Source organism: Marmota marmota, unplaced genomic scaffold, assembly GCF_001458135.2.
Source record: "Marmota marmota marmota unplaced genomic scaffold, marMar, whole genome shotgun sequence".
Classification (NCBI taxonomy): Eukaryota; Metazoa; Chordata; class Mammalia; order Rodentia; family Sciuridae; genus Marmota; species Marmota marmota.
The window spans coordinates 29,989,006-30,012,952 of NW_026000082.1; the positions used below are offsets into that span (position 1 = coordinate 29,989,006).

Consider the following 23,947-nt stretch of genomic DNA (forward strand, 5'->3'; position numbering starts at 1 on the left):
CTCGCCGCCTCGGCGCCTGGGAGGTGCCCGGCCGCCGCCGCCTCGCCTGGGGACCCTGCTGCCCCGGCCGCGCAGCCTTGGGAGTCGCCGCGTCAGCTTCGCGCGCCGCAGGCTTCCGTGTGTCCCTGTCCCCGCACGCCCCCGCCCCGGCTGGTCGCCTCCCCGGGAGCACGATTTCCTGGGTGGACGGTCCGTTAGAGTAGGACTGCTGGCATCTGCTGCTCTTTACTGGGAGCGGACTACCTATCCCGGAGGCGCCTGCGGCCTCGCTGGAGAGTTTTGTTCTTAATCTAGTTCAGCCTCATGAGGTTTTTTATTGGATGAGAAAGGGACAGGCTGTTCCGTGCCTGTCCTCTCTTCCATTTTTAGAAGAGCGTTTTCTCTCCTTCCTGTGCCAAATGAAGGTATGATACGTTTGTTAGTTCTTTGCGTTAAAGGCGGGATCTGATCGATTCTTTATTTAAATTTGAAGTCCACAGAGAGGGAAATAATTTGCCCAAGGCCAGGTTGCAAACCAGTGGTGAAGCTACATCTGAACGCCTAGCCCCGTGGCACCCGCGTTGGATGCCAGTTTGTGCCAGTGCGACCCCCCTTTGCCAACCTAACCTTGACCTTGCTGCCTGAAGAGATTTCACTAATACACTTTCGGTTCTGATCAACTTTCCTTTCCTTCCTACTCCAAACGTAGAATGTTTACCAGCTTCATGTCTGGTCTACAGAGCACACACTTTTTCTTTTTCCTGCTTTACAAAAATCAATGACAGCTTTCCCCTCACAGAACTCCCCTCCTTGGATTCTTAATCCCCGCCTATTAGCATATTGGGCCTGAGAGGGATCCCTTGTGAAATAAACTACCAACCTAAATCTATAATATGTCTGCAATTTTTCTAGGACAGCCCCAATTTAAACTATTAAGTCCCATTGTCTATCAGCCTGAGCGTGTTGATTTTTGGTTTAGAAAATAATGTTAGTTTCACTGTACCAGACCCTACTGTCTCTGCCTTTTCCAGCCATTTGGCCCTGGGGCATTACTGGGTAATCCAATTATCACTCACCTGGGATTTTTATTCCCCTCCTGAGTCAACCCAAATGTTGGAATTGCCAGGATTTCCAGGTCAGCATGAACATTACAGTCTGATGAAACAAAGAAATTTCTTCTTGCTCCGTATTCCCCACCTCCAATCCTATCTTATATTCCAGTGCAGTGCAGGGCAGGGCACCTGTGGTGGTGCCCGTTGCTTAGGGTTTAGCTTTGGGTCACAGGAGTATAGAGCTTCACATCATTTGGACTCTAGAGCATATCCTGCTTCATTAGCTATAGGGCAAGGAATTTTGTCTTGAATATTAATATACCAGTATAGCTAAGTAGTTTGGGTTTTGTTTAGTTAGACTTAAAACACCTTAAATTTTTAGGTAAAACATTAAAAGGTAAAATACAATGTTTGAGATAAAACATTGTCCTAGTCCCTGTGGAGAATATAAAAGTGCTTTTCACATATAAGCTTCAGTGTCTGGATTGGGGATATTCCCATTTTTTAAATCAGCTGATAAGCTATGTTTTCCACTATTCATTTCTACATGTAGGTTCCAGCCCCTGCAAGGCAGGGACCATGGCTTCTGGCTTGGCTCCTTCACAAGGGCAGGCTTGTTTCACAGAGGGCCTGGCAGATGGGGAGTGGTGCTCTTTGGGCACCTGCCCTTTCCAGGCCCTGTTTATCACGTGAGTGCTGCTTTTCTGCCCACCCAGGATCTGTTTCCAGGCTTGCCCATACACACTGGGAAGAATAGATGCCTTTTTCCCCTCCATCCTCTATCTTGAGGAAGTGGGTAGCTTCGTAGTCCACTCTCCTGTTGTTCTCAAGTTGGTGTCTCAGTTACCCAACTGCTTTTCTACAAGTAGTCTTTCCTGTTTTCATCCCCTTATTTTTCCCCCAACTTTTTTTTACTGACATGTGGCATATAAGTACTAATGGATGTTGATGTTCTGTCACGTACCCACCTTGTAGCCCTGTCTGCTTCTCTTCCACATCCCATCTTAATTTCTACTTTACTTCATCAAGTGTACATGGTGTATTTTATTTCCTCCCCTTAGAGTAAAGAGGATATTGCAGCCTTCTTCCTTCTGTCACAGCTATGGTTCTCCTGCAGGTCTTCAGCCATTGCTTCTCTGTACCTTCCCTGGAGGACAACCTTCTTGGAAATATATTGTTTTGTTCTCCAGACATACTCTGTCACTGACTTTCTCGTCCAAGCTGATTGACTCTGAGATTTCTCTTCCTGCCACCCAAACCCCTTCCCCCAGCTCTGACCTATGCCTGTTACTTTTTCTGGCTCAGCCCCAGAATCCACTCTTTTTCAGACCACATCCTTTTTCCTGCATTACTCATTTCCTGTCTCAGATGCTTTGGATCCCTTGGTTCTGATCTTTCAGGGGGAGAGAGAATAAACTAAGTGAAGAGGAATAAATGGAGAGATGATCTTACAAAACTGAGTTTTTATTACCTCTGGCCCTGCATGCTCTTATATAGGTTGCCCTCTCCCTATATTGTCTTATTTAAGGAAATGCAAAGAGAGGAAAGGATTACTGTCTCAAAATTAGGAACTTCTCCCTGTATGCTCAGGAATATCTTATCTCTATTTTTTTTTCCTGTTGTGAATGTGTAAATAGGATGACTGATTGGCTTATACTCTTCCCTCTAGGTCTCTGTCCTACCTTGGGCTGTGGGTCTGATGTGGGCATTCTGTAACCATTTGCTGAATAAAGTTCACCTGCCTCCTGCCAGAGTCCCTTACTTCTAGACAGCATGAGTCAGCAAGCTCAAATGAAATTAAAGTTAAAAACTATGGAATAGTGGTTTTGATCAGAACCACCAAAGGAGTATCAGATACTCCTTTTCCATGTTAATATGAAATTACCAAGGTTTTTTTCCCCTTTTCTTGAGTCAGTCCATGTTTATATTAAAGTTTGTCCAGCTGTTCAATATTTAATCTCCAGACAGTAGATCCTACCCACAAAAAATTCGGTTGTAAAAAGGTGCCTACTAGAGATGGGAATCAACAATGACAATGAGTCGTGTTTTTGTTTTGTACCATTTTACAATTGAAATATGAAGGTGATGACTTTCTGTGGTCAGGGGGAATCTCAGAAAAGTCACTGGGAGAGGCTTTTGGGTACTCCCTCAGGAGACTGCCCTGAATGAAGTGAGGCTCAGTGTTTGAGCCTGCCACCCCCCTTCCACCTCCCCGCCCCAGTCCCTTCCACATGGAAAAGCCATGTGAGGTTGAGACTACCTTATGCAGTCTACTTGGTTAGGGCCTTCGAGCTAATGACAGAAATCTTTCTCTTCAACGATTTAACAACTCCAGGCTGGATGACTTTCAAGGTAGAGGTCTGAACATATATAGATTCATGTTTTCAGTGTTTTTATGGCATGGATTAAACTATAACATGAGTAGTCATTTAAAAAGACTGAGTATATTTTTTGTTAAAAAATATGCCATTTAAGATCATTTTAATTACTTATTCACAAAATCAAGTAGTTGTAGGTTTCATTTTAAGTGTTAAAGTTTTAACTTTCATTTTTAATTAACTAGCTTCATCAGAGTTATTTGTAAATATATTCAGGGACAAAGTATCTTAAATTATACTTTATTTACAATATGCATGTTTTGGGAATTGTCAGGAAAATAACCATTTGTTTATCCAAGACAACATTCTTACAAATTCTGGACTTTTTTTCTTCATCAATAACAAAACTAGAATGTAAATGACATGGTCAAGAAATGGACTTTTTATAGTTCATCAAGAATTATGCAATTTTATATTACTAGTTTTTGAAGATGAGTATTGTAAGAAACACAGCATGTGATTTAAATAAATTTTTGCCATGGGATTCATTATAAGACCATCTAAGCCATGATAGTAAACTTCATAGCTCTATTTCTCTCTTCCCTTCCAAATTATTTATAGTTAGTGGGAAAGGACGTGCTTTCCTAGTCTTCCAAATGATGTCTTAGTTTAGATAAGTCCAAAAGGAAAGACCATTCTTTCTACATCTGCTAAAGAAATGATTACAGCTAAACACAGATTGGCAGTGTACTGAGGATGAGTCCAGATGTTGAAAAAAAGTCCTGGTTTGCTCTTACAACTTTCTTGAAAGTGTAAGGAAATGTCTGTTTCTTGGATAAATTTCTTCTTAGCAGTGATATTATTATCATTTTTAAGAAGAGATGACTGTTAGATGCCATGTTATAACCGGGTCTTCTGTAGCAGATTAGGAAGACCAGTCCTGATACTGAATATCAAAACTGTTCACAAGAAAATGAAAGTTCATGTCTGCTGGGAGTTATTTTTAAAGCTTTTAGTTGCATGGCTATTATGTCTCAAATAGTGCATAATTATTCCTAGTTACTGATATCTTTAGTATATTTGAAACTATCCCTGTGTGGCTTAAAGCTATACGGCTATATTAAGACATTTGAAACACTTTAAGTGACACTTTAAAACAAAATTAATGGCAAGCAAATGCATTAAAAAATCTTGATTAAATCCACATTTCCAGGCTTCCAGTATTCAGTATTAATCTGTTCTGTTAGTTGATTGGTGCTAAACAGGGTAGTTGAAAGCTTAGACAATGACTATGAGAAGAAGGGATAATGTTTTCCAAAAGAAATGTTCAGGATTGATTTATAAGATAAGTATCATCTGGACTATTATGCAGGCAAGACAACTGGGGCTGGGTGCATCCTCTACCCCACCATTTATTTGAGAATATTAGTGATCCTGTAGTTGGTAACTGAAAATAAATAACATGTCATAGTGGGGAAATGGTTGCTTTTCTACTGCCTGAAAATAATTAGAGCATTTACTAAATATTTCTAGATTCTTTTATAAACTGGAAGAAATCCATCATCCATGAGTTTATTTTCAGCTTTTTAAACTCATTTCGAACACCAAAACACCTCCTATCATTACAGGTTTCATAAATTTACTAAATAGGTAAAGGGGTTCTTCCCTTTGTCTCAGGGTGAACCTGTTTTCTGGTTTCTGAAGTCCTTCTGCACTGTCTGCTTGATGACTCTGAGTCTCTTGATGGAAGATTCGTATAGAAAGGGAACCCGGCATTGCTTTCTTGCCTTTTGGATTAATAACTATTGATGGTGAATTGAGACTTGGTTTACCTTGAAGGGCATTTCTGTTTCTTGTTATCACTGTCAAAGTGAAGGTAACACTTTTTTTTTTCTGAAACCCAACCCCAAGAGTGCAAGCACTGGACACCCTGAGTAGCTAAGGCATCTGGGGGACACAATGATGCCTTTTGAGGCCCAGGAAAGACTAGCCGCCCTGCGGAGATGAAGAGGCCAGGCTCGGTGAGAGCGAGGTTTAGGGTTGCTTCCTAGTTTTCTCTCAGCTCTCAGTGATATTGCCACTCCTATGGCCAGGACAAGCCTATCCCACTCTGTTGTGTTGCATTATCTTATTTATCCTTGCTGTAGCCATGTAGGATAGATACCCCGTGCCATAGATCAGGAAACTGAGACCAAGAGTACTTGCTGGCGTTATAAGCTGGGGTTTGTGCCTAGGGCCTTTCTGATCTCAGAGTCTTATAATGCCATGTAGCACAGCTTCTCTACACGTATTCAATGGCAGGCATTTCACCTATATAAACTAATATTGTAACCGTGCAAGACAGGCAATATGATCCTTCTCCTTAGAGATATAGAAAGCAAGGCTCAGCAGGTACTGAGTGCCTGAAGCCACACAGATCATCACAGATGGAGCCCCGTATATGAGCCCAGATCTGACTCCAGACCCAGTGCTCCTTCCTCCCTGCCATTCTTCCTTCCATTTCCTTTGATCTGGATACCTCTCTGAGGCCTCTCCCCTGGCCCCAGACTTGTGTTGCCTTTTGAAATCATAGCATCTGCCAGAGTACTGTACTGTGAGACCACCTGGGAGTCATGAGCTCCTCACTGCATACCATCGTGTGACTGGCCTCCATTGCCAGTGCTAAACAGAACTCTGAAAACTACCTTGACCCCTTGCAACCAGGGCTAGCTATCATTCCTGACGCACTGGCCTGTTGGAAGTCACCCTGTGGTCCTGCTATTGTGTTTGACCTGAGCCCTATTGTGGTCCCAGCCTGTGGCCTGGGAAGCAGTTCAAGCCGCTGCTTGGAAATCCCCCATTGCTCCCAGTTGTCCTGAGCTGCATGGGGGAGGGCAGCTGTTCGCTCCATTGATTCTTTCCCTCCTAGCTGGGGTAGCAGCTTGGAAGACATTCAGCTGTTTACAATTCAGCTTATGTACACGTTAGCTGGGGATTGTGGGTGAGTCAAAAGGGCCCCTCTCTTTGCCTGTGTCCTAAGAGACAGCATGAAAGTCAGCTGTATGGTAATGGCTGCCAGCAAAGGAGGAGCCGGCCCCTCTAAAAGATGTCTCAGCCGAGGTGCTTGAGAAGACTTCTTGCTACCCAGACTCAAGGTCATTCTGCTAGCCAGCTTCCTTTCCTGCATGGAACCCTGGTGTGGATTCAGGCNTTCAGAGCAAGCTGCTCTTGTTGGCAGAGCTGAGAAGGGTGCTGGGGGCAGGCTTGTGATGGCACCCGTGTGAGAGCCATGGCCTTTGTGTCCTTCAGGCAAGGAGGTCTTGAACGTCTGACAGCCTCATCCTTAGCAGCACTGAAAAGATTACAAACATTTGGCACTGGTTCCTCTGGTTTTTCCTGTCTGTGGTACTCAGTACCTGAGGGTGGGAAGGGGCCTAGAATTTTTTCACTACTAAGAGCTCCTTTGATATGTGTTCTAGAAGATACTGCCTTCCAAGTGGCACTCGTTCATCTTGGTTCTAAAATGCACACTTAGAACATGTATAATCTGCAAAGAAGATGCATGTGTGATCTTGTGTAAATTTGTATAAAAAATTTTGTGAGGGAGATGGGTCGTTTTAAAGTTGGGGAACTTCTTTTAAATAGCATGTTTATCCCTGTTGAAGGTAGATGCGCTGTTTCCTTTTAAGTGTCTTGAAATATTGGATCTAACTTGTAGGTTCCCATTAACCTGTTCAGGATCCTGTTCTTATTACCCCAGGAATCTCGGTCCAGTTATCACTTACCTAGACCCTTCCCAGCCCAAATGACCAGACCACATGTGATAGATATCTGGCCTCTGCTTCAGAATGTCCCAGAATGCATTCTTCATTTTCGCCTGCTTTTCCTAGGTCCCTTTCTGCTATCCCATGACTAAACAAAGCCCAGCTCTCCCTCCACTGCTCCACTTGAGCAGTCCATTCAGGGAAATCTAAAGCACTGGATTCTGACCCCTGACTAGCTTTTGTGACCTTGGGTAAGTCACCTCACCCTGAGACCACGTTGCTTTATTAAAATTAAGAGGGTTGAGGCTGGGGTTGTAGTTCAGTGCTAGAGCGCTTGCCTAGCATGTGTGAGGTCCTGGGTACGATCCTCAGTACCACATAAAAATAAATAAAATAAAGGCATTGTGTCCAACTACAACTAAAATAAAATGGGATTCATGAAATGCACTTTAAAAAATTAAGAAGGTTCAAGATCAATGTAATGTTTTGAGCAACCAATAAATTTCTGATGTTTAAAATAAAAAATTAAGAAGGTCAACTCAGGGCCCTCAAGATCTTAATCCTTTGTAAGTTAGTGCCCCATCACCAAAACAATCACTGAATATACCTCCCCCCAACATACACACACCTCTGTCCCTAAGGAGGGCTAACTTTTAATCCTCTCAGCTGAGTGCTCCATTACCTAAACAATCACTGTCCCTCCCCCCCAACACACACACACACACACACACACACACCTCTGTCCCTAAGTAGGACTCACTTTTAATCCTCACCAAAACAATCACTGTCTCCCCACTCCCATACCTCTGTCCCAAAGTGTGTGGGGGAGAGCACTTAATTTGAGTGCAGTGATTCACAGTAAAGTGTAAATGTCTGTAGGTATACACTTGATTTGAAAGAAGATTGTTAACCTGAGAATCTCTAATTGATGGGCTCCCTGAGGGTCCCAGGATAGAGCTCCAGCCTGCCTCCCTGACCCCTGCCCTCCTCTTCACTTTCCTCTCCTGGGAGTCAGGGGGAGGAAGGGTGTCAGTAAATTGGTATTCTTGGAATGCACCTCCTTCACTTTCAGAGTGCCACTGACCTTTTGGGGGCTGGCACATATATAAACTAGAGATTGTAAAGGGTGGCCCCAGACCTCTCTACAGCTTACCAGTCGGCAAGACGGCAAGCATGTTGCTGGGACCAGAGGGGGTGGTCTGCATCTGTCTGTCTCCTGGATATGAGTTCAGGGAGTCACTTTGCAGGTTCTCCTCTCACCTCTCTCTAGAGCAGGTGGTTCCTGAGGAACCCTGCTGTTACCCTCCACCACTGCTTTGTCACTTACTGGGCCTACTAAGCACAGGCATAGAGCACAGAGCTGCCAGCACCCAGCATTTTATTGGCAGTCTTGTCTTGCCATTTGTGGAGCAGAATTTGCCACAAGAAGATGATCCATGTTATTACCTAACTCTGCTTCCTAAGTCCTTGAGTGGCTTCATTAGCTCTATCTTATTCCTGCTGTCACCAAACATGGGCAGATGGAAGTATTTTAAATTAAAACAATTTTAAATTAAAGCACTCCTTCCTCATGTCTAGAGAAAGGAGGAAATAGCCATTGGCCAGGCAGAGGAGGTAGAGCTCTGCTTGTTCTCCATTTTCTCTGTTGTCAGGTCTTCCCAGCTCATCAGACTTAGGTGTACTCACTTAAAATGAGTGCTAGACCATCTGATACCCCTTGCAGTGTTAGTACTAAGTCATAGTCCAGCATAATGAATGGTTTTGTTTTATCTGTGCATATAAAGAACATTAAAATTGGTCTGAAGTAGCCAGATGTGGGACCAGTTTGACCTTTGTCTTCAGGGGCTAGAGAACAGGGCCTCTTTGGACATCCACCCATGTGTCCTGAGGGCCAGGCCATTTTTCTAGGCGCCTCCTGGCTTTTGCCTCTAGAGGGCACCCTCCCTTGCCAAGTTCCTGGGTCTGGCATAAATGTTTCAGAGAGGACAGGAAATCTGAAATTCTGGATGCCTGGGCTTGGCTCCAGACTCCAGGGCCGTATCTCCCCTCTGCTGAGGAAATCCCCACTGTGACAGGAAGAAGTAGGCCAAAGAATAGCCATTCTTTATAACCAGGTACCCAGAAATGCCACCCCTGAAGATGGATATCAGCCTAGTCTCTCTCAAATCATGATAGCTCCAAAAAGCAATTCATAGATCTCAGTTGGTGCAGAGTTGCTTGTTTTAATATTGGGGAGACCTGAACTCTTTATGTTGACAATGAAAACAGAGACTCTGGGTTCCATACATTCCAGTGTAACAGACGTTGAGCATTGGTCCTGTCTTGGACATCAGGTTAGCTCCTGAAGGCATAGAGGTGAAAAAGTATAGCCCCCTGCTATGCTTAGCAGAAATGACCAACCCCAAAGCAGATAATTTCATAAACATAGGACAGAGAAGGGATACTGGATGGTCCTTCCTGTCTCATCCTGCGTAAGGACTATGTCTGCCAAAGCCTATAAACGAGACTAGAATGGCAAAGCAGCCTAGTTTTGAGCAGACATTTTGCAAGTATCCCCAGCCCATGCTATTTTGTTCATGTTTTGTTCATTCTTACCCATATGCCTAGCCATTTCAAGGCAAGCTCCACCCACGCAGTGGAGCTTGGTTTTACTTCCCTTCCCAGAGACTTCCAGGAGCTCAGGGTGGCCTGCCCTACCACTCCATTTCAGGTGCCAATCTGAATAAAGGCATCTGAGACCTGTGGGAATCCCTGGCAGCACTTTCAGCCCCAGGATTGGCTAAGAGAATAGAGTAAGGAACTGAATTCCATAGACTATTTCTTTGTCTCTTTCATCTGGCCTCAGAGCCAGCGGGGCAGGTTTTTGCAAGTTTCTCTGTTAAGCTGCTTTCCCTCAAGCAGGCCGAAAAGCAGTCTGGGAAAGCGGGAAGCAGATTAAATTAATCTCAGTGTGCTGAGCTTGGCAGGGGGTGAGATTGTGTTTGGTCATTCCAGAAATAGCCCGTACTCCTTTGTTACTAAAGCAGATGTGGAGTTATTGGCCTAGAAGATGACTGCACAGCAAAACAGCTGTGGACCTTTGTTATTTACAAAACATCCTCCCTTCTGTCCCTTGGATTCTCTCTCTCCTGTAATCTTCCCCAGGGCTATAATGGAGAGTGGGAGCTTCCAGTGTTAGGGTGAAATGATTTATTAGTTAGTCTTCTCTTTTAATGAGAGATTCAAAGAGAGATTCAAAGTCTTTGCTTCCCAGAGGCAAGAACTGGTTCTGTAGCCTCTGAGCTGGTAAGCATATCTATGTTGGGCTTGAAGAAAGAATCTGACCTCAAGACCACCCCACCCCCACCCCCACCCCACCCCACCATCTTACAGGCAAATCAATATGCACAGGCCTGAGAACAGGGAGATTGCAATAGAGCAAGGACAGAGGGATCCCATAAAAGGGGATAAGATATCAGGAACTGTTTAGTAATGACTATTAATGAAAGGTGAAAGGTGGGAGTGACCCCAGAATTCAGAGAGAGTAGATTAATTCCATTGTTAACCCCAGAGGTTAAACTAAAGCAAGGGGTATACTTGCTTCCCCCTACCTTTTATTTAACAGGATGTGCACTGTTAAATTAAAAAAAAAAAAAATCTCATCAATGAGATCACTCAGATGATTACAATTTGATATGTTATGCTCAGTATTGACTGGGCACCTGATGTTTAAAAGTGTAGACAAAGAAGATCATGGATGACTATGAACTCGCACTTTTTTTTTTTCTTTTTGTATCAGAGATTGAATCCAGTGGTGCTTAATCACTAAGCCATGTCCTCAGCCCTTTTTATTTTTATTTTGAGGGCAGGGTTGCTTAGGACTTCGCCAGATTCCTGAGGCCGGTTTTAAACTTGTGATCCTCCTGCCTCAGCCTCCCAAGCCACTGGGATTACATGCGTGTACCACTGCACCCAGCTAAACTTGCACCATTTTTACATAAGGAGTAGTTGAAAGAGCAAACTGGGTTGCCTGGAGGAGAGATTACCCTGGAGTCTGGAACAGCACCCTTCATTTCATGTGGTAAGGTGGCACTGCACTGCCGTTCACAGCAACACAGTTAAGCAGATATCAGCATTCTTATGTTATACCCTGGTGTGTTAATCCACTGTGACAATACCTAAGAAAAACAACTTGGAGGAGAGATTTATTTTGACTCATCTTTTGGTTTCAGAGGTTTCAGTCCATGGTTGGCTGGTTCCTTTGTTTTGACCCTGAGGAGAAGCAGAATGTCATGGTGAAGAATGAGTTGAAGGAAAGCAGCTCAACTAGTGGCAGTTGGAAGGAGACAGAAAGAGAGGAAGGGACCAGGGATAAGATATGGTACCCAAGGGTACATCCCCAGGACCCACTCCCTCCATCCATTTCCCTCCAATCCTCCTACAGTTTCCAACACCTCCCAGTAGTCATTCAGCTCTGGCTTCCTCAATGAATTAATTCATTGTAAGGTCATAGCCCTCATGACCTGATCATTTTCTGAAACTCACCTCTGTACATTGCTGCATTGAAGACCAAGTCCTCAACACGGGAGCCTTTGGGAGACATTCCAGATCCAAGCCATAATACATGAAACAGGCTTGGAGAGGGACCATGACCCATCATAACTCGTTCAGTAATAGAGACCAGTCTCTAAGCCAGGTCTAAGCCTATGTTTATGCTCAGTGTACACATCCATCTGGCCTTGGTCTCCTCAGTCTTAAGGAACAGAACCTGGATTAATTGGGCAAAAATTTATAGGACAGATTTGGTGCTCATTATAAGGAAGAACTTTTAAGTTGCATGATGCTCGGTACAAACACGGTTCATAGGTAGCAGATTTCTTTGTCACTGGAAGCATTCAAACAAATGCTAGGAAATCCCTGGGTGGGGTACTATGGAGAACACTGGTGAGACATGGACACCTACTTTGTTCAGTTTTATGATCTGTGGTTCATGAGATTCCTCAGGGAGTGTTTTACTAGGCTCTAATTAGGAGGAAATCACCATCATCTAAAAAAACAATTTTAGTTTTTATGTTTTAACATGTATCCATCACTTTAAATAATATATGCATTTGTTTCTTTGTATTTAAAATATTAGAAAGTAAGAACCGAGGAAAATGTAATTGTGTAAACATAGACTTAAATATTTAAAACTTAAAAACAGAGAAACAATATGATTGATTGTCGTTAACTCAGTTCTAGCTATTCATGGATAGTGAATATTTTTCAGTTCCCAGATACCTTTACAAATTAGAAAGACTAATTCCAAAAGGGGAATTTTTTTCATCTCTTCAGAAAGGCAAAGCTATTAAATTTTTTTTCCAAATGAATATAAACACTTAAGGGAATTTTTCTAACTTGTGTGTCAAACAAAAATTAATTTTAGGGGCTGGGGATGTGGCTCAAGCGGTAGCGCGCTCGCCTGGCATGCGTGCGGCCCGGGTTCGATCCTCAGCACCACATACAAACAATGATGTTGTGTCCGCCAAAAACTGAAAAATAAATATTAAAATTCTCTCTCTTCTCTCTCTCTCTCTCTAAAAAAAAAAAAATTAATTTTAAAAAACCCTTATCAGTCACTTCTCCTGAATGACTTCTGCGGCTGAACTCTGAAGTTTATCATATAAATGAATTGTGGAATGACTTGTGTCATAGACAGTGCTTTTTTCATTAAAAAGATTTATCCTGGTTTATTGAGCCTTAGGACTACTCGTAAGCAAATGAGCCCAAAGGAGGCAAAGGCCTATTGTGACCCAGGTAAAAAACCTTTACTAAATGTGTCTATTTCGATTTCCCCATGCTGCATAATTTCCATTTCATCATGATATTTTGGGTTCTTAACATGAAATAACATCTTCATGTAATGTTTTGTGCAAAAATTACTTACCTAACAAAGGTACTGAAATCATTTTTTTAAATCTATATCATATACCACTGAGTTGTGCTTAATATAATAGGTGGGTTGCAATAAGGAAATAGCTTCTCCCTTTTCCTTTTTAGGAAGTTCCAGGTTAAAGGCAGCTCAGCTCAATGGACAGTTGGTGGTGGTAGAGAATGACCCTGGGTAGAGAAGCTGGTGAGAGCTTAAAAATAATAATAATAATAATAATAAGGCCATGAAACCTTACTGTGTAAGCAGTGAGGCAACTCAAGAGTGATGCTGTTGGTAGTAGAGGGAAGGTGATCTGCTGCAGTGGTGTTGCGTAAGGCACCTTGTCACACTTTTTTGGAGTACTTTTAGGTCTTCTATAGGAAAGCTAGGTGATTCACAGAGAGATGGAGGGATTTGTTGAGTGTTGGAGTGGATATAAAGCTGTTTGCTGGGTAAGGGGGCTTGATAGCCCAGGACCACAGAAGCAAGACAGAAGGTCCTAGACCTGTGTAGCATCTTCTGTGGTGGAGAAAGAAAATTTATGCATTTCTTAATGCAGTAACCTTCAAAAACCAGTCTCTGGATAATTCAGATCCATGTGGTAGTGTCTGGTGTTGGTTTGACATGAAATCTCTTGGCATCAATTTCTGGGGTTCAGTGCTTTGATTCTTTTTCCCCAAAGTTTCACATATTTATTAATGAGGCAACCAAAACCAGTACTATAGCACCTTTGTAACTAAAGAAAGCTCACATTCTCAGTTAAAAATTCTCAACTGTCCAGATAATGGTGACATTTTCAGCTTGATATGACAAGACGATCATAACCTTGATACAGCATAAATATGTGTACTTTTTCATGTGTAATTCCTTAGATCCAGCTTGGTTCTCCTCCAATGTCTCCTCTTAGAATTGTACCTGATTTTATTATCAGTTTTCACTCAAATCCATTGGGGAATGGGACCATTTTGCTTTTGTTTCTTGGCCAGAAATTGCTTGATCCTGAAAGTTTTATGAGAAAACATGGATCTCAGGGCTTTGTTATTCCCAGGGCTCTTAAAATCTAGTCCTCTAGCCAGGGATGATAATGACTACCTGTAATCCTAGTGACCTGGATAACTGAGGCAGGATAGTAAGTTCAAGGCAGGCCTGAGAAACTTAGTGAGGCCCTCAACAATTTAGGGAGACCTTGTCTCAAAATAAAAAAAAATCAAAGGGCTGGGGGGGTGTAATTCAGTGGTAGAGTTACCCTGGGTTCAATCTCTAGTTAAAAAAAAAAAAACCCTCCAAGGAACCTCACAGAAGGTTCATGTAACCTTTGATCATCAGACTCCAATACACCCTAAACCTAATATGTACATAGTTTATACATAGTTTAGCTTTTCTTCCTGGTTTTAAGTGTCATCTTGAATACAACTTAATTTTCTCCCTCAAATTGAATGTTATTTTATTTGTCAGAATCAGTATTGCCCAAGGCTTTACCTCCTTAAAGACACAACTCTTGATTGATTAAACTGTTCTTAGCACAGCTGAATGTTGGAGTGGATATAAAGGTACTAAAATCATTTTTAAAAATCTATATCATACACCACTGAGTTGTGCTTAATATTATAGGTGTGTTGCAATAAGGAAATGGCTTCTCCCTTTTCCTTTTAAGGAAGTTCCAGGTTAAAGGCAGCTCAGCTCAATGGGCAGTTGGTGGTGGTAGAGAAATGCTGCTAGCTGAGTTGCTGAGGAATCGATTACACACTTGGTGGTGTGTCCATTGAAACAGTACCACTTTTCAAGTAGGTCCTTGAGGAAGGGGACTGCTTGGGTTGGTGTTGGCATTTGGTGGCACACTTTGAGTTCCTGCTGTCCCTCTTCAGGCCTGACCTCTGTTCTGATCTCTGCTGCTTTGTTTCTCACTCTTCCCTGCAGAGACAGGGCAGGGCATTGTTCATGCGCTGACCGACCTCAGCAGCCCCGGCATGACCTCAGGGAACGGAAACTCTGCCTCCAGCATCGCCGGCACTGCCCCCCAGAATGGTGAGAATAAACCACCACAGGCCATTGTGAAACCCCAAATCCTGACGCATGTTATCGAAGGGTTTGTGATCCAGGAGGGGGCGGAGCCTTTCCCGGTACGGACTACTTCTTTTCCCCTCTTTTTTTTTTTTTTAAGTATATTTTGGATGTGTATTAGAATATTTTTACATTTCCGTGTATGGTTTCTGAAAATGTGAACAATTTGCTGTCTTGCTAATCCCTCCCCCTCATCCCTCTGAAAGCATGTCAGAACCATTTCTTTCTAGGATTGAATATCTGTCCAGAGTCCAGAAGGGCTCAGTGATCAGGAATAATTGGCAAGACCCTTCAGTTAGAAGTTTCCACACACAGACCCAACTGTGTCCCAGTCTGGTAATTTGAGACCCTTTGGCTAGAAGGGAGTTAGTTCACCTTGAGGCATTTGGTGAGAGACTGTGGACTTTGGGGAATTAGACCTCATCAAGTTTTGAATGCCTCAACAGCAAAACTTTGGCCAGTTAGTGAACAAAAGAACTTGATTAGTACTGAGTTCTTGGAAATGAGGATGAGGGGCAGGGTTGCCACCTGAAGCTTGTTCTGTAGGGACAGAGCCTTGATGGGTGTGAATGAGATTGAGGGGTCCTCAGAAAGGGCACAATCTGGGGTTTCCAACAGAAGCATGAGACTGAAGGGAAGTAGCAAGAATCATGAAGATGGTCTGTTAGAGGAGAGCTCTACAATTGATTCTGTGCAGTGTGACTTAGGCAGGTGGTGCTGCTCTGTAGGTGTGCAGAGCCTGGAGCCAGGTGCACACTGGCCTGTCTCCTGATAAGGATTATCTGGCTATTAGAGACCCAGTCTTCTGGGATGCCATCTGCTTTTTGCTCATTCTTTGGATTCATGGGTGGTTTGATTAGTTAGCATAAAACTATGAACTTGATAACCTAGATGGGTGAATAACCTAAAATGTCAAATGGCAAATAGGTCCTTGTCCCCTTTACCCTGGAGGTTTGATTGTCCAAGGCCATTGGCAAAGAAACCCACCTGGAGCACCCTAGCCATGAGGAGGCTCTACATTGCTGCAATCCTCCCCTTACTGGACCAGGCCTCCCCTGCCCCTGCAGTAACTCTGGAAACCAGCTGTCCTCACAGGGTGGATACAGGTTGACAGCATCACCCCAGAGTTGGACACCAATTGATCTGGCCACCACGCTGCCTGGACAGACAACAAAGGGAGGACCAAAGGGGCGAATAAGCCAGTCTGCAAACTGGCAACCAAAGGGGCACTTGTGCTGTTGCCCAGGGTCTGATTTTCTGCTCTCCCTCTGGCCTCCTGTACTTTTGGCTTGATAGGGCATTGGTGAGGTGGAGAATGGTAAGAAATCTGAGTCTCATAAGTGCACTCACACAGACTCAGCCCTGCCCCTGCCTGGCAGCTTGTGAGCTCAGGACCTGGCACTTGGCATAGCACTGTGGGAAACCTGACCTTTGCCTCCATTGCTGCCCTTACACATGGAAAAATAGGCTCCTAACCTCTCAAGCCATCTATTGGTTCTACACCAAAACCATCTTCATACTTTGGTGTCTACTGCATCCTGCCTTGGGAGCTAGACAGCAGAATCAGGCCTTGAGCAGGCACCCTTGTATAATGGCGTGGGGGAGGTTTGCAGAGGACTGACATCTGCCTGGATACTTTATACATGTGATTGTGATGAGGCTGGCAAGGGAGCTGCTCCCACCTAACCCTCGCGGCCTCCATGTCACCTGTCCTGTAGGTGGGACGCTCGTCCCTGCTGGTGGGGAATCTCAAGAAGAAGTATGCACAGGGGTTCTTGCCTGAGAAGCTTCCACAGCAGGACCATACCACCACCACTGACTCTGAGATGGAGGAGCCCTACCTGCAAGGTAGGTGCCTCAGACCTGGATCTGGTTGGCAGGAATGGCAGGCCTCACATTCTTCTCTTTCTGAATGCCTATGGAAGAACTTGGAACAGGGACTGATAAACACATTTCCTCTAATCCTTCCTCACTCTTATTCCCTAGAGAATAGGGATGGCAGAAATTAGGTGCCTTTTGTCCCCTGCTTCTCCAGCCCCACTCCAGCCAACCATAGGGTTTCAGGAACTGAGCTTTCCATTGGCAAATTCTTGGGGCGAATGCAGCACCAGTCAGGTATTCCTGTCTTTTACTAAGGAGCCTGCACTCAGGACTGGCGCTGGCTCTGAGGCACAGCAGTGGCCAGGCAAAAGACTGAACCCCTAACAACCTGGACTCTGTACAGAATATGGGAATGTGGGCTCTGGGGTTCTCTGACCCAGGAAGCCAGCTCCATGGGACAAGGTCAAGTGGGATAATTCCAGAGGAACAGTCGTGACAGTATCCAGAGTATTTCCTCTGAACCTCCTGCTTCCTTCCATGATTGTGAAGAAGGTTTCTGATGCTGCCCCACCCAAGATGTGCCCCAGACTTGTAGCAATTGGCAGAAAAAAATGTTAAGTTTACAAAGGACACCAGACACCTTGAGAACTTCCCAGTAGGGAGATACAGCACTTCCAAAAACAGTGGCAAAAGCACTGGCATTGTCCAAGCTAGACTGCCACTGTATATGATACCCATGGGAACATAAAAAAGAGACAGGATAGAGTAGGGAGGCCCTGGAGTGTGGCTTCCACTGGCCTGTGGGAATTCCTTCTTCTCCATATTTATACCCATTTCTGTACTTTTCAGAATCCAAAGAGGAGGGTACTCCCCTCAAACTCAAGTGTGAGCTCTGTGGCCGGGTGGACTTTGCCTATAAGTTCAAGCGATCCAAGCGTTTTTGTTCCATGGCTTGTGCAAAGAGGTGAGTGACCTCAGCCCCACTGCCATGCCAGATTCCTTCCCTATCCTCAGGACTGCACTTTGGAATCTTGTTTTTATGCCAGCGCCCATTATCCACCCCAGGAGGCCATAGGTGTGTGGCTTATCCAGCATCCTATTTCCTTGACCTGCCTGGATGCACTGTTGCATTCCTAATGCACCAAGCCTGAGAAACCAGACCCCCAGGAGTGGATCAGAACACAGCAGAGTCTGAGGACAGGAAGCAGTGCTTTAGCTTTCCTGGCTTTGGGGTCCCACTGGCACCCTTTCTTTGCCTGCCATTGGCAGCTACTACCTTCTTAGTGTAAGCTCTCCACCTGAAGCTGTGCCTGGAACCATCACACTAGTTACAGTGTTCCTGTGGCAAGTTTTCACCCAGCTTAGAAGACTGGTGATCATAACAAAAACCATTGTCATGTATTGAGAACCTGCCATGTGCTACGTACTCTGCTAGTTGAGAATATGCATTGTCTTATCTTCAAAATAACTCTGCAAGGTAGCTATTACTGTTGTCCACGTTATACTTACTGTTGTCCTTTTTGTATAGGCCTATTTGTAAGGCCCAAAGAACAGTTGTGCTTACAATGACACAGCTAGTAAGTCATAGGCATGGAGCTTTAGACTTGTCTGACTCTAAAGTCTTAGGTGATATTTGTTCCAAGGTGAAAGAGGCAGCTGATCTTGAAGCCTGGAGCCCCCCAGAAAGAAGAAATATGTAGGTCCCAGGCAAAGGTGCCCTACAAATTAAGCTAGAGTCTACTGTCCTCAGCCCTCGTCTTGCTTAGGCTATGCTGGCGGTGGCCAGGGCCCCTTTGTCAAACTTTTCACACCACTGTCCAACAGAACAATGCATAGCAGCTTCCTGGCACAAGTAGGATTAAATAGAATTGTGTCAGCCATGTCCCAAGTTGTTATGTTAATTAAACATGTCACCAATATTACTTCATGTCATCCATGAGACCAGTTTTAGAAGGTGAGTGGTGTTATCCCAACTCACAGTAAGGCTCAGAGCTTAAATGATTGCTCGGTGCCATACACCCAGCAGCAAGTGGTGGAGTCAGGATTTGAACCAACTAAAGGACTCACAGGTTGCCAAACAGCCTGGCTGCCTATCTCGAGGCAGCCAGCATATTGCCAGGGTAATTCTCCCTGCTCAGAAGGGGATAAGCCACCTGAGAAAAATAGTCTGAAGTAATTAGGAAAGAAATAAGAGACAGAGTCAAAAAATAGTTTTAAGGGAGTGCCTGATAGATTCTTCTAGTCCTGGTAGGAGCTGGAGCAGAGGGGATACATCAAAGGCAGAGAAGGTTTCAGCAGGTGGAGTCTTGCTTCATGGCATCTTGACAAGCCACACCCATCTCTGGGAGGCTGTGTGGCTATGTGGCTGCAGCAGGTCACTCCATCTCCAGAGCTGAATAGAAGCTCGCATGTACCTGGGCAGTCTCACCAGCAGAAGTGTGCTGCTGGGAGTTAGTTCCCAGATACCAGATTTTCCTATTCAATGGTTACCATGCCGATCTAGTCCACGCACATTTCATGGGTGGCTTCCGACAGCTGCCTTGTTCTGTCTGGTGCCCATGAGCCCTACGACTGCTCTGACTTCCCTGACTTCCCTGTTCCTCCATCTTGGACAGGTATAATGTGGGATGCACCAAGCGAGTGGGACTTTTCCACTCAGACCGGAGCAAGCTGCAGAAGACAGGGTCCACCACCCACAACCGCCGCCGGGCCAGCAAGGCCAGTCTGCCAACACTTACCAAGGATACCAAGAAGCAGGTGAGAGGCAGGCAGAGCCCAAGGCTCCATTCCGCAGGTGACCGACAGTTTCCCTGCTGGCATGGCCCTTACGCCCGCCGTCCCTGCAGTGGCTTCAGCTTGCTCTGTGCTTTCTCATTTCTCTCAGGCCAGTCAGGTCAGGCCTTCCCTGCATCCCTTCATTTTTTTTTTTTTTTTTTTTAGAGAGAGAGACAGAGAGAGAGAATTTTTTAATATTTATTTTTTAGTTATTGGCAGACACAACATCATTGTTTGTACGTGGTGCTGAGGATCGAACCCAGGCCGCACGCATGCCAGGCGAGCGCGCTACCACTTGAGCCACATCCCCAGCCCGCATCCCTTCATTTAGACTCAAGGATACTCGTGAGGCATCTTACCCTCTCCAGTGGCCTGACCCTCGCCTTCCTGCTCACCTCTGTTCTTGACTTGTGGGCTGTGGAGGTGGGGTCTCCCTTGCCTGATCCTAGGCAGAGATAGGCTGTTGGGTTACAGCCCGTCTTTCTTGGAGGGCTAGTTGAGACGGTGGCCTTCACCCTATCCCTGGTATCTTTCTGCCCCTTGAACACTGGAGCACTGAGCTCTTGAAGGTCCCCACCAGGACCCTGAGCAATTCATCTATTAAATATTTTTTAGCACCAGCTCTGTGCCAGGAACTCTGTTAGGCACAGAGACTCCTAAGACATATACTTACCGTAAAAGAATTCACAGCCTAATTTGTTTTTTAATTTGTTGAGTATTTGCTTCTTGTTATTTTCATTTTAAACTTCATTAAGAATTTGATGAAAGCTGTGGTCCAAAAATGTACAGTGATTTCAGGTGGTGCATAGACCGCCTCCTAAAATGAATAGAGCCCTGGTTTTAAAAGCTACATCTGAAGGAAAAAGTAGACGTAAGATCAGGCTATTGCAATATTGCGTGGCCTAGGTGAAAGTACGAGGAGGGACAGCACAGATAATGCTGTGTGATCCAGGGTCTCTGAGGTAGTAGTGGACCAGGCTGAAAAGGGAGAAACACCTGCCTTCGCCCATCATTGCTGCTCGAGATGGTTGTTCGCTGTCCTGAAGAAGCTGTTCTCTCTGCTCCCAGCCAACAGGCACTGTACCCCTTTCAGTTACTGCTGCACTGCAGCTGACACACAGCCAGGAAGACTCCAGCCGCTGCTCAGATAACTCCAGCTATGAGGAACCCTTGTCACCCATCTCGGCCAGCTCATCCACCTCCCGCCGGAGACAAGGCCAGCGAGACCTGGAGCTCCCAGACATGCACATGCGGGACCTGGTGGGCATGGGACACCACTTCCTTCCAAGTGAGCCCACCAAATGGAATGTAGAAGATGTCTACGAATTCATCCGCTCTCTGCCAGGTAAGGCCCTTGCCTGGAATAGCAAGGAATGAAAGGGAGCGGGAGACCTCACCTCACTCCATCAGGAAGGATTAGGTAGTTCATTTAATGGCTCGGGTCTAGGACCTGGGGTGCAGAAATGAGTGACGTGAGCACCTGCATGTAAGCTTATTTTTTAGCATAGAACACATCTTATAAATAATATTCCTCAGCTCTAATTTTAAATACCTACAGGTGTAGTAGGTGGTCTGCATAAAATGCAGAGATGATAATGAAATTTACTCCATCTTTCTTCCTGGGGCAGGCTGGGAGGGGAGATAGGTGACAATGTAGGAAATCTGTCAAGGAGGACGTTAAAATTAAGAAAATTTAAACTGAGCAACAGTGGGCAAGTGCGCCTTTGCCAGGTGGAGAGACCGTCCCCTGGAGCAGCTTGCACTGAGGAAGAAGACATGGAAATGCAGGACAGAGCTGGGACCACACGTAGCCTTTGGGGCAGAGTGTGCACAGCTATGAGGACTGGAACCCAGACTGGCAGACTTGTGTCATTCCCAGATGGTCAGTGGAACCCCAGAGCTGCTCCCTCTGCTCAGCCAGTCTTATTCATCCACTACTTAGTGGCATAGTAGTTGGGAGCACAGACTTCCAAATCACAGAACTGGTTCATACCCTGGCTCTGTCACTTAACCCAGTGAATTTTCATCTATTGCTACATTCCCCAAATGTAATGTAGCACAGTTACACAGTTACATTAGGTAAAGACTTCTGGAGGATTGCATGTCTCAGGATGTCTTATGAGTTTGCAGGGGTCAGCTAAGGCCAAGATCTGGAGGCTTTGCTGGGGCCAGAGGATCCTTTCCCAAGGTACCTCAGTCATGCAAATGCACAAGTGGAGGCTGGCTATTGGCAAGAGGCCTGTTCTCCTTACAGGCCTCTCCAGAGGCTGCTTGCTGTTCTCATAACAATCACGGCCACAGTTTTTCCCCCACAGGTAGTGAATCCAAGAGAGCAAGGCAGAAGCCAGTGTGCACTTGATGATCTAGTCTCAGAAGTCACGTACTGTCACTTCTGTATATCTTATTGGTCATACCAATAAGCCCTATCCATTGAGGAACTCACAGGGACATGAGTGCAGTAAGTAAGGATTATTGGGAGCCATTTGGAGGTGGGTTAACCCTTGCTCAACATGGTTCAAGATCCTTCGTATACAAAATACCCTGCCCCCCTGCCAGAGTCCCCAGGAGTCTCAACCCAAGACAACATTAGTTGAAGTCCAGGGTCTTGTTTTCTAACTCAGGTCTTAGCATCGATGAGGTTCCATGGGTCCAGCTCCTGAAGTGTGGTTCTTTGCAGTCTGCAGACAGTGAGGACTAATCACAGGCTGTCGTCCCCCCCCCCCACACACACACACACACACCCAGCATGTACTGGAATAGGTGCAGAATAATACATGCCCAATCGAAAAGGGGAAACAAAGAACGTACCAGAGCCACTGATCCACACCAGTATCAATACAATAAAGCACAGGTTGGCATTTTCTCAGTGAAGACTCAGCCTGGGAGTGATTCTTGCTCACCTCTAGTTCCACCCTCTGAGTCACCCTTCCTTTTTTGTGAAGGGAATTCTGACTGTTTAATGTGGCAGGTTTTTTAGCCCACTTCCTACTGGCTTTTTTTTTATATTACCTGACCTTCCAGTCCAATATTTCTACCCATATAATTCCTTTTTTTATTTATATATGACAGTGAAATGCATTACAATTCTTATTACACATATAGAGTACAATTTTTCATATCTCTGGTTGTATACAAAGTATATTCACACCAATTCGTGTCTTCATACCTGTACTTTGGATAATAATGATCATCATGTTCCACCATCATTAATAACCCCATGCCCCCTCCTATCCCCTCCAACCCCTCTGCCCTACCTAGAGTTTCTCTAATCCTCCCATGCTCCCGCTCCCTACCCCACTATGAATCAGCCTCCTTATATCAGAGAAAACATTCAGCATTTGGTTATCCATATAATTCTCTTAAAATATTTATAGTAGTACATTCCATTAGTCAAAAACCACACCCAAAATTGTCTTCCAGATAAACCTTTCACCATGTTGAAATGTGAACAGAGTCCTGTGTTGAACATTTCTGTGAGGCTGCCCAGACTCCTTAGAGAGCCCCTAAGGCATAACCTTAGATCTTCCTGAAATCTGAACAAAGGGTTTGCCATACCCTCCATTTCATGGGTAGAAAATCATTTCTTGGTTGTGCCCTGGGTTTGACTTGGGCTAGAACCATTTTATAATTCCAGCATCGTTTGCCATCTGGAGAGGCCAGGAAGTCTTCCCCAGCTCCTTGGCATTGAACACCTATTTCTTTACCTAACCTTTCCTCCTCCCTTTTTTACTATGAGCAACAAAAAGAAGCTAGGCAACGCCTTTGGCATTCTTCCCGAAATCATCTTAACTATTCACATTGTTTGTTGGGATCTTTAAACTCAGCATGTTATCATACCACCAAACAGCATTAAGAAAGTTTCTGCTATTTCAAAAACAATATGAAATTGAAATTCCCATTTCTTCCAATCTCTCTTAGCAGTTTCCTCACTTTTTTTAAACCTCCTCAGCAGTTGCCTCAGAGGCCACTGGACCTTTGCTTACCAGCTCAGCGCACCTTCTATATTAACTGACCCTCCTCAGAGTCATTACAGTTGCTGCCCATGCCTGTTCCAAGGCCCCATCTACATGTTTAGAGTTTTTTAATGGCCACACCCCTATTTCAGATACCATAATCTATATTAGTTGCCTATTGCTGTAATACAAAAATCACTATCTGAAGGTCAGGAATTTGCAATGGCTCTACCAAGCCCCTGGCTCAGGAGCTTATGCAGGGTCTTAGTGAAGATGTCAACCAGGACTGCAGTCACCTGAAGGTCTGAGCCGGAGAATCCACTTCCACGGTGGCTGCCTTACATGGCAAGTGAGG

General features: G+C 44.8%; 1 protein-coding gene and 1 pseudogene across 5 annotated transcripts in view; one reads left to right on the forward strand and one right to left on the reverse strand.

Annotated features, from left to right (window-relative positions):
- Phc2 (polyhomeotic homolog 2) overlaps positions 1 to 23,947 on the forward strand; it is a 104,206-nt gene that overhangs the window by 78,447 nt on the left and 1,812 nt on the right. For 4 of the 5 annotated variants that reach the window (XM_048815801.1, XM_048815800.1, XM_048815802.1 and 1 more), the window contains 5 exons: positions 14,900 to 15,102; positions 16,762 to 16,891; positions 17,714 to 17,828; positions 19,480 to 19,621; positions 20,708 to 20,984. In XM_048815801.1, the coding sequence (XP_048671758.1) occupies positions 14,900 to 15,102; positions 16,762 to 16,891; positions 17,714 to 17,828; positions 19,480 to 19,621; positions 20,708 to 20,984 (867 nt within the window). Of the gene's footprint in view, positions 1 to 79; positions 405 to 14,899; positions 15,103 to 16,761; positions 16,892 to 17,713; positions 17,829 to 19,479; positions 19,622 to 20,707; positions 20,985 to 23,947 lie in introns of those variants that run through there. The other variant, XM_048815804.1, reaches the window with a different exon arrangement.
- On the reverse strand, positions 13,837 to 14,004 carry LOC125620518 (annotated as a pseudogene).